The 14,273-nt window shown below is 39.3% G+C and overlaps 1 protein-coding gene across 2 annotated transcripts in view; it reads left to right on the plus strand.

Moving 5' to 3' along the window:
- LOC127434115 (suppression of tumorigenicity 18 protein-like) overlaps positions 1 to 14,273 on the plus strand; it is an 85,290-nt gene that overhangs the window by 49,853 nt on the left and 21,164 nt on the right. For both annotated transcript variants that reach the window (XM_051686603.1, XM_051686605.1), the window contains exons 6-8: positions 8,900 to 9,589; positions 11,517 to 11,651; positions 13,730 to 13,820. In XM_051686603.1, coding sequence (XP_051542563.1) covers positions 8,900 to 9,589; positions 11,517 to 11,651; positions 13,730 to 13,820 — 916 coding nt within the window. The remainder of the gene's footprint in view (positions 1 to 8,899; positions 9,590 to 11,516; positions 11,652 to 13,729; positions 13,821 to 14,273) is intronic.

The following is a 14,273-nucleotide window of genomic DNA, read 5'->3' on the forward strand; positions in this document are numbered from 1 at the left end:
ATTGAAAAGCATCATTGGAAATGGAATTTATTTGTTTCCCTGCATCCATATTATCCAAAATAATCATAACCTTGTTTTTTAATTGTGGAATGATTAAGGAAATCTTGTTTGTCATATTTCCCTGCAGTCTTGCATCATGTTTACTTGCCAAAGAGCTATTGGAAAATTGATATGCCTTGAGGAGCTACTTAAAAAAAAAAGAAAGAAAGAAAGAAAGAAATAATTAGGGTTTAACAGACATTTCAAACAAGACTAGGAGTGGATGGGGGACTGGGACCGAAGCAACGGAAAGTGACAAAATGAATGGATCTTTATGGGGAATGATGGGGAATTTCATGACAAAAGGAAACTAAAAAAAAACAAGAGGAATTAAATGAGTGTAAAGCTTCAATTTGTGCTGTTCTGTGTGTGTGTGTGTGTTATGTGTGTGTATGTGTACGTGTTTGCATGTGTGTGTGTTTGACTCCAGCCAAGCTTCTGGTCTCCATACACACAATGGTAATGGCTATTCTGGAGTATAAACCATTCACCTGTTCCAAAACACAAACCATTCTCTGCATCCAAGCATTTCGCCCTTGTTCGCTCCAGTCTTTCTTTTTTTTTTTCACTGTTCTGTTTTTTTTTGTTTTTTTTTTGGTCAGGCCTGTGGCTCCATCTGGATAGCAGAAAACTCCTAATCGCCTGCACTGTTAATTGTGTCTTAGCATAACTGGCGAACTTTTCATCTGCGCTGGACCGGTTTGCATTTTCACACTTTGAATTCAAACTGCAGACAAAAGTGACAAAAATAAGAAAAATCAGCGACTTTTACGTGTTTTTGCTGAGGAATATGCTGGGGTTTGGTTTATGCATACAGAAGCTTTATTTCCCTGATTCATTTGTTTTTTACTGTAGGAAAGAAAAATTACAAACCCATATCGCATTATGTTATTAAATGGAGAGCAAATAGAGACTTTTGCCCAAAATAAAAATTCAGTCATTAACAACTCACCCTCATATTGTTCCAAACCCCTATGACTTTCTTTCTTCCATGGAACACAAAAGGAGATATTAGGTAGAATGTTAGTCTAAATCACCATTCACTTTTATTTTATGGAGAAAAGATTCAATGAAAGTGAATGGTGACTGAGGCTGTCAGCCCCTAAAATTCTGCCTAACACCTCCTTTTGTGTTGTACAGATAAGTATAATGACCGAATTTTGATTTTAATTGAACTATCATGCTTCCCATATATTTTCCTGAGTACAAGACCCCAGTTTCAGAACAGATCTCAACAGTATCTCAAATTGTGGTCCGATTAGCTAAAATACCAGTCAGAGATTTCAATGTGAACTTTTCTCACTAAATTCATCCAAGACCAAATTATCTGAGCTAGGCCATTTACATTAAAGAAATATTCAAGGTTCAATACAAGTTAAGCTCAATTGCCAGCATTTAATAATAATAATAATAATAATAATAATAATAATAATAATACGTTTATTTTATATAGCGCCTTTCTTCAAGCTCAAGGTCGCTTTATAGGATGAGAGTAAACACAAAGTATAAAAAAAAAAAATTGTAACCAATTTAAGAGTCAGAGAAGCATAGGTCAAGAGATATGTTTTGAGATTGATTTTGAAATCATGTATGGAGGTGAGATCACAGAGGGACTGAGGAATAGAGTTCCAAAGCGAAGGGGCAAGTGTGCAAAACGTCCTACCACCTAGTGAGGTCAGCTTGCAACGTGGAATGAATAGTAGGCCCCAGATGACCTGAGTAAGCAGGATGGGGTGTAGCGGCGGACGAGCTTGGTGATGTATGAGAGGGCAAGACCATGTATAGCTTTGAAGGTTGTAAGGAGATTTTTGTATTGGATACTATAGGAGACAGGCAGCCAGTGTAGCCTACAAAGTATGGGAGTGATGTGAGAGGATTTCTTTGAGTATGTGAGAAGCCTAGCTGCTTAATTCTGGATGTATTGCAGTTTGTTTATTGTTTTATTCGGAAGGTCGGAAAAGAGGGCATAACAATAGTCATTTGGAGAATTAATAAAGGCATGAACAAGAGGTTCTGCATCTTTGGTGCTAAGAATGGGGCAGAGTCACGCAATGTTACAGAAATGATAGAAAGCAGTTTTTGTGAGAGAGGAGATGTGAGTGTAGAAAGAGAGTGTGGGGGTCAATGATAATGCCAAGGTTATGAACATTAGCGGAGGGTCTGACCAGGATACCATTTATATCGACCAACTGATCAGGGAGATGAGATAAAACACTTGGAAACCCAACTATCAGTACATCAGTTTTATCAGTGTTGAGTTTTAGAAAGTTACTGGCCATCCATGAGTTGATGTCCTTAATAAATTCAGATAGGGAACTTGTGGGGAAGGGGGCAGTGTGCATAGAGCTGATATAAAGTTGAGTGTCATCAACATAGCAGTGAAAGTTAAGGCCATGATGGCGAATGATATGACCTAGGGGAAGCATATAGGTGATGAAGCAAAGGACAGAACCCTGGGGGACACCTTGAGAAACAGGAACAGAGATAGATTTAAACTGATGTATAGAAATGTAGTGTTGGCGGCCAGAGAGATAAGAAGTGAATCAGGACAGAGCAGTGCCTGAGATGCCATTTGTGCCATACTGTTGATTACCAGTCGAAATTCATTTCGACTAATCCCTCCTTTTCTTTTAAAAAAGAAGCAAAAATCGAGGTCACTGTGAGGCATTTACAATGGAAGTCAATGTGGCCAATTTTTGGAGGGTTTAAAGGCAGAAATGTGAATCCTATAATTTTATAAAAGAACTTACATTAATTATTTTTTTGTAAAGTTGTTTAAATGGTTGTTTTTATGGGATTACAAGGTTTATGGTGTTATGTCGTCATGACAACAAAGTTGTAAAATTGGATATAACTTTACACAAAAGTTTAGTAAGCGGCTTTATCACAATAAAATCATGTTATTGTTAAAATCTTGTGACTATACTTTTGAAGCAATTAGTATTTTGATGTTTACGGATTGGCTCCATTCACTTCCATTGTAAGTGCCTTACTGTAAATCAGATTTTTGCTTTTTTAAAGAAAAGGAAGGATGATTCTAAATTAGTTGTTGTGGTAATCAACATTATGCCACAAATGCTGTCGATTGAGCTTAACTTGTTTTGAATCCGGAATATTCCTTTAATTTAAAAGCTTTATACTCTCAGCTAATGTCAACAATTATAATTTCGTCATTTGTTTCTATTTTTAAGACAAAATTAATACTTAAATGAAACATAACTTAGAGCTCCATTAAATCTCATGAGCTACTGAATGAAAGAGCAAACTCTGAGCTCTGAGTAACATTCAAAACTTAATTGGGTGCCATTCCAAAAATAAAAACGGACAAGATTAACCACCCGTTCCTCAAACAGCAAGCATAAAAACTATAATTATCAGCACAAACAGAATCAAAATTTAGTTTCCATGCAAGCATTGTGCCCTTGTATTTGTACAGTGCCAATGCGACATTATGCTCGAGTTTGGCATGGTGTGAGCGAATCGGAAAGTGCACTCTAACCCCTCAAAGCCTGGTTTCCATTTTTGGCAAGCAACGGGTGAGATTGTAAATGCCACTGAGCTCTCTATCCCCCATTTAGGGATGTTTTTTTGTGGGGATTAAAAACAGAACTACTTTATATGCTCTTTAAGACTAGCTACTGTTTGGTAAGGCAGAATGATCCCATTAGAAGCTCCTGAAACTGCATGTGGTGGCAGACAAAATGCTCTAATATCTAATCAACTCAGCAGTTGCATATGGTTTGGAGGGTGGCATATAAGGCCCTGTAAGAGGATAGATGTATCTTGTACTTACTGTGTATTTTGAACTTTAAACCCTGGTGCCCAAAGGGGTTAACCTCAGCGGGTACGTTTTAGCAAGAACAGTATGGGATTGTAAATCGGTCTCGGACTCAAGGTCTTGGACTCAAGATGGCACCGAGTATGGCTGCTGCGTTGCGAGCTCCGACACAACTTAGCAATGGTTTGTTTGTTTTGTTTACAATTCTTATGTTTCTTGTCTTGGATGTTGCCTGCCTTATTGTCTACGACAGACAAACACTTTTGGACATTGGCTCAGCGATCTCACACCGTAAACCGGACTTCACATTCCTCAATGCCGACCCGCTGTTTACAAACACGCAAGCGGAGCCCTTTGTCTGGGCAGCACGGCCGCGGAAACGCAGGAGGAAAAGGGGAAACAGAGCCGGCGTTCTCATCAGAGTAAGACGCCGCGCAAATCGACCCCCGCTACCCACTATTCTACTGGCAAATCTTCAGTCTCTGGATAACAAGCTCTGCGAGCTGAAAGCGCGGATCTCTTTCCAACGAGAGACGAGGGACTGCTGCGTTATCTGCCTTACGGAAACTTGGATGTCTGCGGAGATTCCAGACTCAGCCATTGAACCCGCGGGGTTCTCCATGCTCCGAGCGGACAGAGCGAAAGACCTCTCAGGTAAAACTAGAGGAGGTGGTGTATGTTTTATGATCAACAAATCCTGGTGTGATCAGAGGAACATACATTCTATCAAGTCTTTCTGTTCTCCTGATCTGGAATTTCTTATGCTTCTGTGTCGACCATTCTGGCTACCGAGGGAATTCACAGCGGTCATTATCACTGCTGTGTACATCCCCCCACAAGCCGACACAGACCGGGCACTCAAGGAACTGTATGGGAGTATAAGTGAGCAGGAAACCGCGCACCCTGAGGCCGCGTTCATTGTGACCGGGGACTTTAATAAAGCCAGTTTAAAATCAGTCGCACCAAAATATCACCAGCACATTAGTTTCAACACACGAGGGGACCGGGTTTTGGACCATTGCTACTCTCCGTTCCGGGATGGCTACAAATCCCTCCCCCGCCCACCATTTGGAAAATCGGACCACTCTTCCATTCTGCTTCTGCCCGCTTACAGGCAGAAACTGAAACAGGAAGCACCCACCCTCAGAACGATCCAGTGCTGGTCGGACCAATCAGACTCTACGCTACAAGACTGTTTTGATCGCACGGACTGGGAGATGTTCCGGTCCGCCTCTGATGACGACATCGAGCTTTACGCTGATAGCGTAATGTGCTTCATCAGAACGTGTGTAGAGGAAGTGATTCCGACCAGAACTGTGCGAATCTATCCGAATCAGAAGCCGTGGATCAACAGCGATGTTCGCGCAGCACTTAATGTGCGGACCTCCGCTTTTAATTCCGGGAACGCGGAGGAGCATAAACAAGCCAGTTATGCCCTCCGAAAAACTATCAAAACAGCAAAACGCCAGTACAGGAGTAAGATCGAAGGACAGTTTAACACCACCAACTCTAGAAGCATGTGGCAGGGAATTAACATCATCACGGACTTTAAAGGGAATAAAAACTCCGCCATGAACACCGCTGCCTCTCTACCGGATGAGCTAAATACTTTTTATGCTCGTTTCGAGGGAAATAACACCGCCCTCGCGGAGAGAGCTCTCACGGCCGAAGCTACAGAGGTTAGTTCACTCTCCGTCTCTGTAGCGGATGTAACCCGATCCTTCCGACGGGTGAATATCCGCAAAGCCGCGGGTCCAGACGGCATTCCGGGCCGCGTCATCAGAGCGTGCGCGAACCAGCTGGCTGGTGTTTTTACGGACATTTTCAACCTTTCCCTCTCTTTGTCTGTAGTCCCCACATGCTTTAAAACATCCACCATTGTGCCTGTTCCAAAACAATCGAAAATAACTTGTTTAAATGACTGGCGTCCTGTTGCTCTGACCCCCATCATCAGCAAATGTTTTGAGAGACTAATCAGAGATTACATCTGCTCTGTATTACCACTCAATCTTGACCCGCTGCAGTTTGGTTACCGCAACAACCGTTCCACTGATGATGCCATTGCATCTACAATACACACTGCTCTCTCCCACCTGGAAAAAAAGAACACTTATGTGAGAATGCTGTTTGTAGACTATAGCTCAGCATTCAACACCATAGTGCCCTCCAAGCTAGATGAGAAACTCCGGGCTCTGGGCTTAAACAGCTCGCTGTGCAGCTGGATCCTGGACTTCCTGTCAAGCAGACGCCAGGTGGTTAGAATAGGCAGCAACATCTCCTCATCACTGACCCTCAACACTGGAGCCCCGCAGGGCTGTGTTCTCAGCCCACTACTGTATTCCCTGTACACACATGACTGTGTGGCAACACATAGCTCCAATGCCATCATTAAGTTTGCTGATGACACGACGGTGGTAGGTCTGATCACTGACAATGATGAAACAGCCTACAGAGAGGAGGTGCACACTCTGACACACTGGTGTCAGGAGCACAACCTCTCCCTCAACGTCAGTAAGACAAAGGAGCTTGTGGTGGACTTCAGGAGAAAAGACAGAGAACACAGTCCAATCACCATCAATGGAGCACCAGTGGAGAGAGTCAGCAGCTTCAAGTTCCTGGGTGTCCACATCACTGAGGAACTCACATGGTCCGTCCACACTGAAGTCGTTGTGAAGAAGGCTCATCAGCGCCTTTTCTTCCTGAGACGGCTGAGGAAGTTTGGAATGAACCGCCACATCCTCACACGGTTCTACACCTGCACTGTGGAGAGCATCCTGACTGGCTGCATCTCCGCCTGGTACGGCAATAGCACTGCCCACAACCGCAAAGCACTGCAAAGGGTGGTGCGAACTGCCAAACACATCATCGGAGGTGAGCTTCCCTCCCTCCAGGAAATATATACAAGGCGGTGTGTGAAAAAAGCTCGGAGGATCATCAGAGACTCCAGCCACCCGAGCCATGGGCTGTTCTCACTGCTACCATCAGGTAGGCGGTATCGCAGCATCAGGACCCGCACCAGCCGACTCCATGATAGCTTCTTCCCCCAAGCAATCAGACTTCTGAACTCTTGATCTCCCACGATCAAAATACATCATCCCTGCACTTTATTACTCTTTTATCTCACACCGGACTGTCATAAATTATATTACTGTCATTATATTATGTCTCTCTTAACAACTGACTATCAACCGACAGCCTGAATGTCAATACAGTACAATACTGTACATTCTATATATATACTTTTTTCATATATATTTTAATTTTTATTGAATAATGTGTATCTATATAGTATCTATATAGTAAAAAACAAAAAAAAAAACAAAAAACAAAAACAGCATATTGTATACTGTGCAATGTATGTTATTATTGTATATTGTTGAGTGTAATTGTGTATAACAGATGTTTAAATTGTGTTGTGTTAATTTGATGTTTAAGTTGTGTAATTATGTGTATAACAGATGTTTAAATTGTGCTGTGTTAATTTGATGTTTTAAGTCGAGTTTAATTATGTATAACAGATGTTTAAATTGTGTTGTGTTAATTTGATGTTTATTGTAGATTGGCGTATGTCTCATCACTGTCACGACTGCTATGTTGATCGGAACTGCACCCAAGAATTTCACACACCATTGCACTTGTGTATATGGCTGTGTGACAATAAAGTGATTTGATTTGATTGATTTGAAATCGGTCCAGCTGATAGTTTTCTATTGTTAATCATTGACTCAATTACTTAATGTAATCGGTCTGTTATGATTCCAAAGAGTCATTTAAAGGAGATTTTAAGGGGTAAAAGGTCTTAGATCTGTCTGACCCTTTAAAAAAGGAATTATTCACTGAATAAACCAGTTAAAAAGTCAATAAGCTTTATGGATTTTTTTAAAATGTATTACTGTTACACAGCAAATTATGCTTCTTTTATGATTAGCATTTACAGCTTTATATTACAGTATGTATACTTACTTTGATCCAATATGGATGAGCTGTTGGATGTGAGGACATTCTTTGTTTTCATTATGTTTAACATTTTATGTGGTGCCAGTTTGAAATGCAGTTATGAAACTTAAACAAATGTACAATTAAATTAGAAGTTTTTTCTTTTTGGGTTTCATGCATTTACTGGTGTTTATTAATTATCTCATATATAGTGTAAATTTGTAAGGAAATTAGATTAATTAGAAATAATGATAACTAAAATAATGTTGAGACAATAAATAATAATAAAATGAGACATTCATGACATTGACAATATACTGTATATATCAGAAATTTAGGTATTGAAATTTCATAATAAGGAGCCTGCAGATATTTTCTTTTTTCAATATTTAAGCAGGTTAAGGACATGTACTCTAGAAATTGTTTTCGGGGGGCCTGGGTAGCTCAGTGGTAAAGACGCTGGCTACCACCTCTGGAGTTCGCTAGTTCAAATCCCAGGGTGTGCTGAGTGACTCCAGCCAGGTCTCCTAAGCAACCAAATTGGCCCGGTTGCTAGGGAGGGAAGAGTCACATGGGGTAACCTCCTCGTGGTCACCATAATGTGGTTCATTCTCGGTGGGGCACGTGGTGAGTTGAGCGTGGTTGCCGTGGTGGATGGCGTGAAGCCTCCACACATGCTATGTCTCCGTGGCAACTATGCGACCACAAGGACTTAAAAAGCACATTGAGAATTGGGCATTCCAAATTGGGAGAAAAAAAAATACCATAAAAATTTCTGCAGGCTCCTTATTATGAAATTTCAACATCTAAAAATTATAAATTTCTGCACCCCTCTCCTGGCCAAAATTTGCATATCCCCATTGATTTCTCGATGTGTCAAAAATCACACATTATTTTTTTCCCACTTCCACTACCAACCTCAATAAAGTAGTAATTTTGCATTGATTTTGCAGAACTAGAAAACAGTCTGCAAATTTAATCTCAATTTTCCTCAATTATTTAATGTGTTTTTTACTGAGGGGAATTGTTTTATTTTTTTTTTTAGTTTCCACTCCATCCAAAGCGTAAAAAATTTGCTTTTCAGCATCTGTGGTGATCTCATTGGTCAGTAATGTCTCACAACTTTCTCTTTCTCCTTTGTCTCAGATGAGTACCTTAATGGTGGTGATGTCCTAGAAGACACTATCTATCACAACGCAAAGTCCCACCTCTTGATATCATGGTCAGAACACACGAGCGAGGGTTCACCAGACCTGGTGGCTCAAATGTCTGAACACCAAAACGAGCAAGAGGAGGAACAAAGCCTAGACTTTGAAAACAATCAGGAGGACATCAGAGCTGGTTATCACCTGTCCCCAGACCAAGATGAAGAGGAGTGGAGCAGTCCTTCATCTCTAACTAAGGTCAACGGCATCCATCACAGTCCCAGTCCACCTGCAGAAGACGCCCTTATAAAGAGACTCCAATTAGGGCACCAACTCCATGAAGATGCTCTTTCTTTGTACATTAACAAAAACAATACAGGATCTATGATGGAGGTGTTTGGTTTTTCGAGGGAGTTCAGTGATAGTGAAGAGGAGCTCCAGACGCCCAGGATGGAGGAGCGAGGAGGTGTTTGGGGTCCAGGTCTAGTGGCCAGGCATTTTGAACTGGACAGGGCCCGACTGAACCTCAGTCTTCTAGAGCAGGCCATGGTGCTACAGTCTGAACATAGACAGGTCCTGCACAGTGCCTACAAAGATATGGACCACTTTCTCTTGGAGCAGATGAACCATGAAAGGAGGCAGCAGATGATGCTGGAGATGGACAACAGGACCCTGTACTACAGCAGCAAAGGTGAAATTCACTAGAGCTTCGGTACTGCTTCACTGCAGTTTCACTAGAGATTCTTCACAGATTTATTACAGTTTTACTACAGGCTCTAAACAGTTTCAGTTTAATTCCAAATTTACTACAGATTCATTACAGATTCACTACAGCTTCACCACAGCTTCAGTAAAAAATCATCACAGATTTACTGCAGATTTATTCTAAAATAACTACAGATTCATTACAGTTTCAGTACAGATTCACAACAGATTAATTACAGTTTTACTACATATTCACTACAGTTTCACTACATCTTCATTTCAAAATCACTACAGATTCATTACAGTTTCAATACAGATTCACGACAGCTTTACCACAGCTTCTCTACAAATTCATCGCAGATTTACTACAGTTTTACTACAGATTCGCTAAAACTTCACAACAGATTTAAAACAGCTTCACTACAGTTTCATAACAGATTCGCTACAGATTCATATCAGCTTCATTACAGTTTTACTACAGATTTACTACAGATTCACCACAGTTTCACTACAATTAAAAATTTGCTACAGATTCATTACAGTTTAATTGCAGATTCACTACAGATTTACTAAATTTTAATTACTGATTCACTACAAGTTCATGACATTTTCACTACAGATTCACTACAGTTTCATCACAGCTTCACTACAGAAACACTGTAGATTTACATAAGTTTCACCATAGCAAAATATTGTAAATTCTTAATTCCTGTTTCAGATGTATGAGTGTTTAAAACCTCTATTCTAGATCCATAAAAATATGTCAGTCGTGCTTCAGACTGTATCACAGTATGATTGGCCCATTGCATTTTCAGCACAGGAAAAGAAAGAGAGAGAGAATTTGAGTCAGAGGGATAGATGAGAAAAATCCTCTTAATGGCTAAAAACATTTGGCAACAAAATGTTTGATTGTAAATAACCAAAATGTTGTATTAAAAAAGATGCAGAAGAAGAAAATCATCTCTGGAATATGGAATGATAGATTTTGATCTGTATCAACCAGATATTTGACCATGAGCATAAACTAAATCATTAATCCTAGTAAAGTATCTCTGATGTGAGCTTTAAGCACTTTGATTCTTGTGATGACTGCTGTTTAATGGGTAATCTCTGATGATAATCTCTCTATGGATCAACGCTAAGAAATCGGTGCCCCTAGTAAGACCACAACCTTAACTAATGTCACAGATAAATACACACATCCTGTCTGCATGATTTTACAGCATCGGGTTCAGAGAAATGCGACTGGTTGGGATTAAAGAGATAGTTCCCCCCAAAATGAAAATTCTGTCATTATTTACCCTCATATTGTTTCAAACCTGTATGTCTTTCTTTATTTCTTTATTCACCATAAAAGTGGTCAATATAGCCATCCATATGTGCGCTGTATTCCAAATCTTCTAAAGCCTTTTGGTAGCTTTGTGTGAAGAACAGACTAAAATTTAAGTCATTATTCACTGATAAACTCTGCAATCAGACAAGGAGTCAGTGAGTTGAATTAAAGAATCGGATTAGTGAACAGATCATATTTTTTGAGCCGGTTCATTTCAGTTGAACAAGTTGATCCAGTTCACAAATCAGACTGAAATTTTTGTTCACAAATCGCACTGATTCAATGATTCGGTCACAGCAGTTCTCCAGTTAAAGGCTCTCTGAAGGGTAAGATAATCAGTGAATAACAAATAATATGTCATATAGGCTTTTATGGTGCCTTTTGCTGCATTATATTGACATTCTTTTAGCCATATTCTCAAACAGCATATTTTTTAAAACAAAATGACCGTGAATAAATAATTACAGAATTTTCATTTTTGGGCAAACTATTCCATTAACTGCACATTCTTGAAGAGCACCATCTTTATTGTTTATGTGTGTGTGTGTGTGTGTGTGTGTGTGTGTGTGTCTCACTGTAGACTCTCCTCGGACGGAAAAGAAAGACATCAAATGTCCGACACCGGGCTGTGATGGGACGGGTCATGTGACAGGTCTCTATCCACATCACCGGAGTCTATCAGGGTGTCCTCACAAAGTCAGATTGCCCCCAGAGGGTGAGTGTGTTCTCACGTTACGCATCACTTCATGAGGACATTAGACACACTTTCCCCCTTCACAGCAGTACAAGACAAACAGAACAGATACGATTAGTGATAACAACACTGATCATTTTCTGACCATAAATATTCATGCCACTCTAATGATCAAGGTCTAGTTGTACAAAACACTATGGAAAAAATATTACATAGTGATTGCTTAACTAACTGGCCTCTATTATGTTCAGCCTATTTCTGCATATCAACATGGTATGAGCTATATTCAATGTATTGTATGCTATGCAAATATCTGTTTATTAGTTTCCATTTTGAACAATAAAGAAAAAAATACAGCAGAACACAACAAAATTTGTCTTTTTTATTCTGAAGAAAATGGGAAGAAAGCCACAATGCTAAGACGTTGTGGGTGGTTGTCAGGAAGTTGCTATATGGTTGCTACGGTGCTCTCTTTGTATGGGTGTTCATATTTAACATGCAATTTAATTGATTAATTTGTTTGAAATAATATATATATAATTACTATATATACAGTATACAGTATACATATATAATCCACGGCTAGGTGTGCGTTAAACGATTTTAAATGAATGAAGTGGAGGCGAAAAACCACACGACGCAAAGAGGAGGTTGCCTCCGCGAAGTGCATTTAAAATCATTTAAGGCACACCTAGACGTGGATTATCCTGCTTATACCATGGTCACTTGCCACCATTGATTAGTTACAGCTGTTATTGATTTTTTTGCAGTGCAAATTATAACTGGAAGAATAAAAATAACAGTTAATGGCCGTTAGATCTACAGCTCCGCCTGTCCTAATCAGACACAGAGAAAAAATTGTGCGACCACACACTTGGTCAAACTGTGAATTTAAATGCACAATCCAGAAATAATCATACCCACAGAATGTAGAGGGGTTGACACTCCAGATGAAATGTATTATTTAATTTTTATTAATTGTCATTTTCACATGAATGTTGAAAAACCGATGTTACAAACATGGCAGTGACAGTAAAAGTAGCACTTACTGTATGATAAGGGGGAAAACCATTCAAAACACTTTGGAACCTGCAGATTTTGACCTCTGAGACATCAGTATGGTGTCCATCAAGGCTGCACGATTGACTAGTGGCTATAGGCGGCACTTCAGCATAGAACTACCTATGCATTCAACGGTTTGAACCGCACGCATTCCAGCCAATCAGAATAGAGTATTCAAACAGACCATGGGATAGATAGATAGATAGATAGATAGATAGATAGATAGATAGATAGATAGATAGATAGATAGATAATGTATACAGTATATATATATATTGTTCTTATGTTGAAACCTTCAATGAAAAATGCATAATTTTGTATCTAGCTCAATGTTTTGAAACTATTAAAGTTGTTAAAAAGGATTTTTCATCCATCAACAGCTCAACTGAGGTTTGGTTTCCTGCATTATGCAAATCAAAAGCACACTCTGGAAACGACTTTTCACTTGCTGTTTTCTCCATTTGAAAGTAGCACAACAAACATTCACCATTAAACAGTGATGCGACAAAAGGAAGAAAAAATGTAATTAAGTTTTCTTTCTTTTTTTCCCTCCAATCTGAAAACATGTACTCCTAAACCAGAAGCTGCACTCTGCGAATCGAAGGACCCACGGATACAGCCTTTAAATAAATAGACAAACACTTCCCTCCAAACTAATTGAAAATTATGAACCAAGTGAAAAGTTACTAAGGATACTGGATAGGACTATAACACACTATGTGTGGGTCTCTTAAATGGTGAATGGTGAATACAAACAAATCATGACTTGTTTGTATTCATGGTGTGTTTGCACGTTGATATTTGAAGGGAAAATAGAATTTAAAGTGTTTTAGGAGTGCAGAACTGCATGTGAAAGTTTATTTAGCATGGAAAGTTTAAACAACTCCAGATAAAGCTTACTTGAATGTGTTTATCCAGAATGTGCCACCTGAATAATTGCTGAACAATTATTGTTTATTTTATTTAATGTCTGTTCTTTAGCTGGAAAGCTTCATATGATATGTTCTTTTGTAAAACATTATCCCTTTGTTTCCTAGTTCTTGCCATGCACGAAAATGTTCTGAAGTGTCCGACCCCTGGCTGTACAGGAAGAGGCCATGTCAATAGTAACCGTAGCACGCATAGAAGGTAAGCACAATGAAGACAGCCACTTAAATATGCTTATGCTCAAATTCAATTTTCATGCAAACATCACTTTTCATTGTAAGCAGATTTGCTTAGATATGTACACACTTATTTAGAGCAGCTGTAGGAAAATTATATTGTTTATAACTCTACGTAGTCAAATACACCACCTTGGGAATTTTACCTAAAGAAAATGTGTGACTGCATTAGTGTTACTCTTTTATCCACAGTAACACTGAATTCAACCACCGTTAAGGGTCACAGACACATTAATTTACCCTAAAAAAAAAAAAAGAAAAAAAAAATGCAATGAAAATGCAGTTACTAAATAAAAAAACATGAAGTTTGCTACTAACAATAAAGAAAAATGTTAATGACACTTAACCAGACTACAAAGCAAGATGTTTATTTCGTAGAAACTGTTTGGTTCATTTTAACTGCACAATTACCATTTAA

Source organism: Myxocyprinus asiaticus, chromosome 44 (assembly GCF_019703515.2).
Source record: "Myxocyprinus asiaticus isolate MX2 ecotype Aquarium Trade chromosome 44, UBuf_Myxa_2, whole genome shotgun sequence".
Lineage (NCBI taxonomy): Eukaryota > Metazoa > Chordata > Actinopteri > Cypriniformes > Catostomidae > Myxocyprinus > Myxocyprinus asiaticus.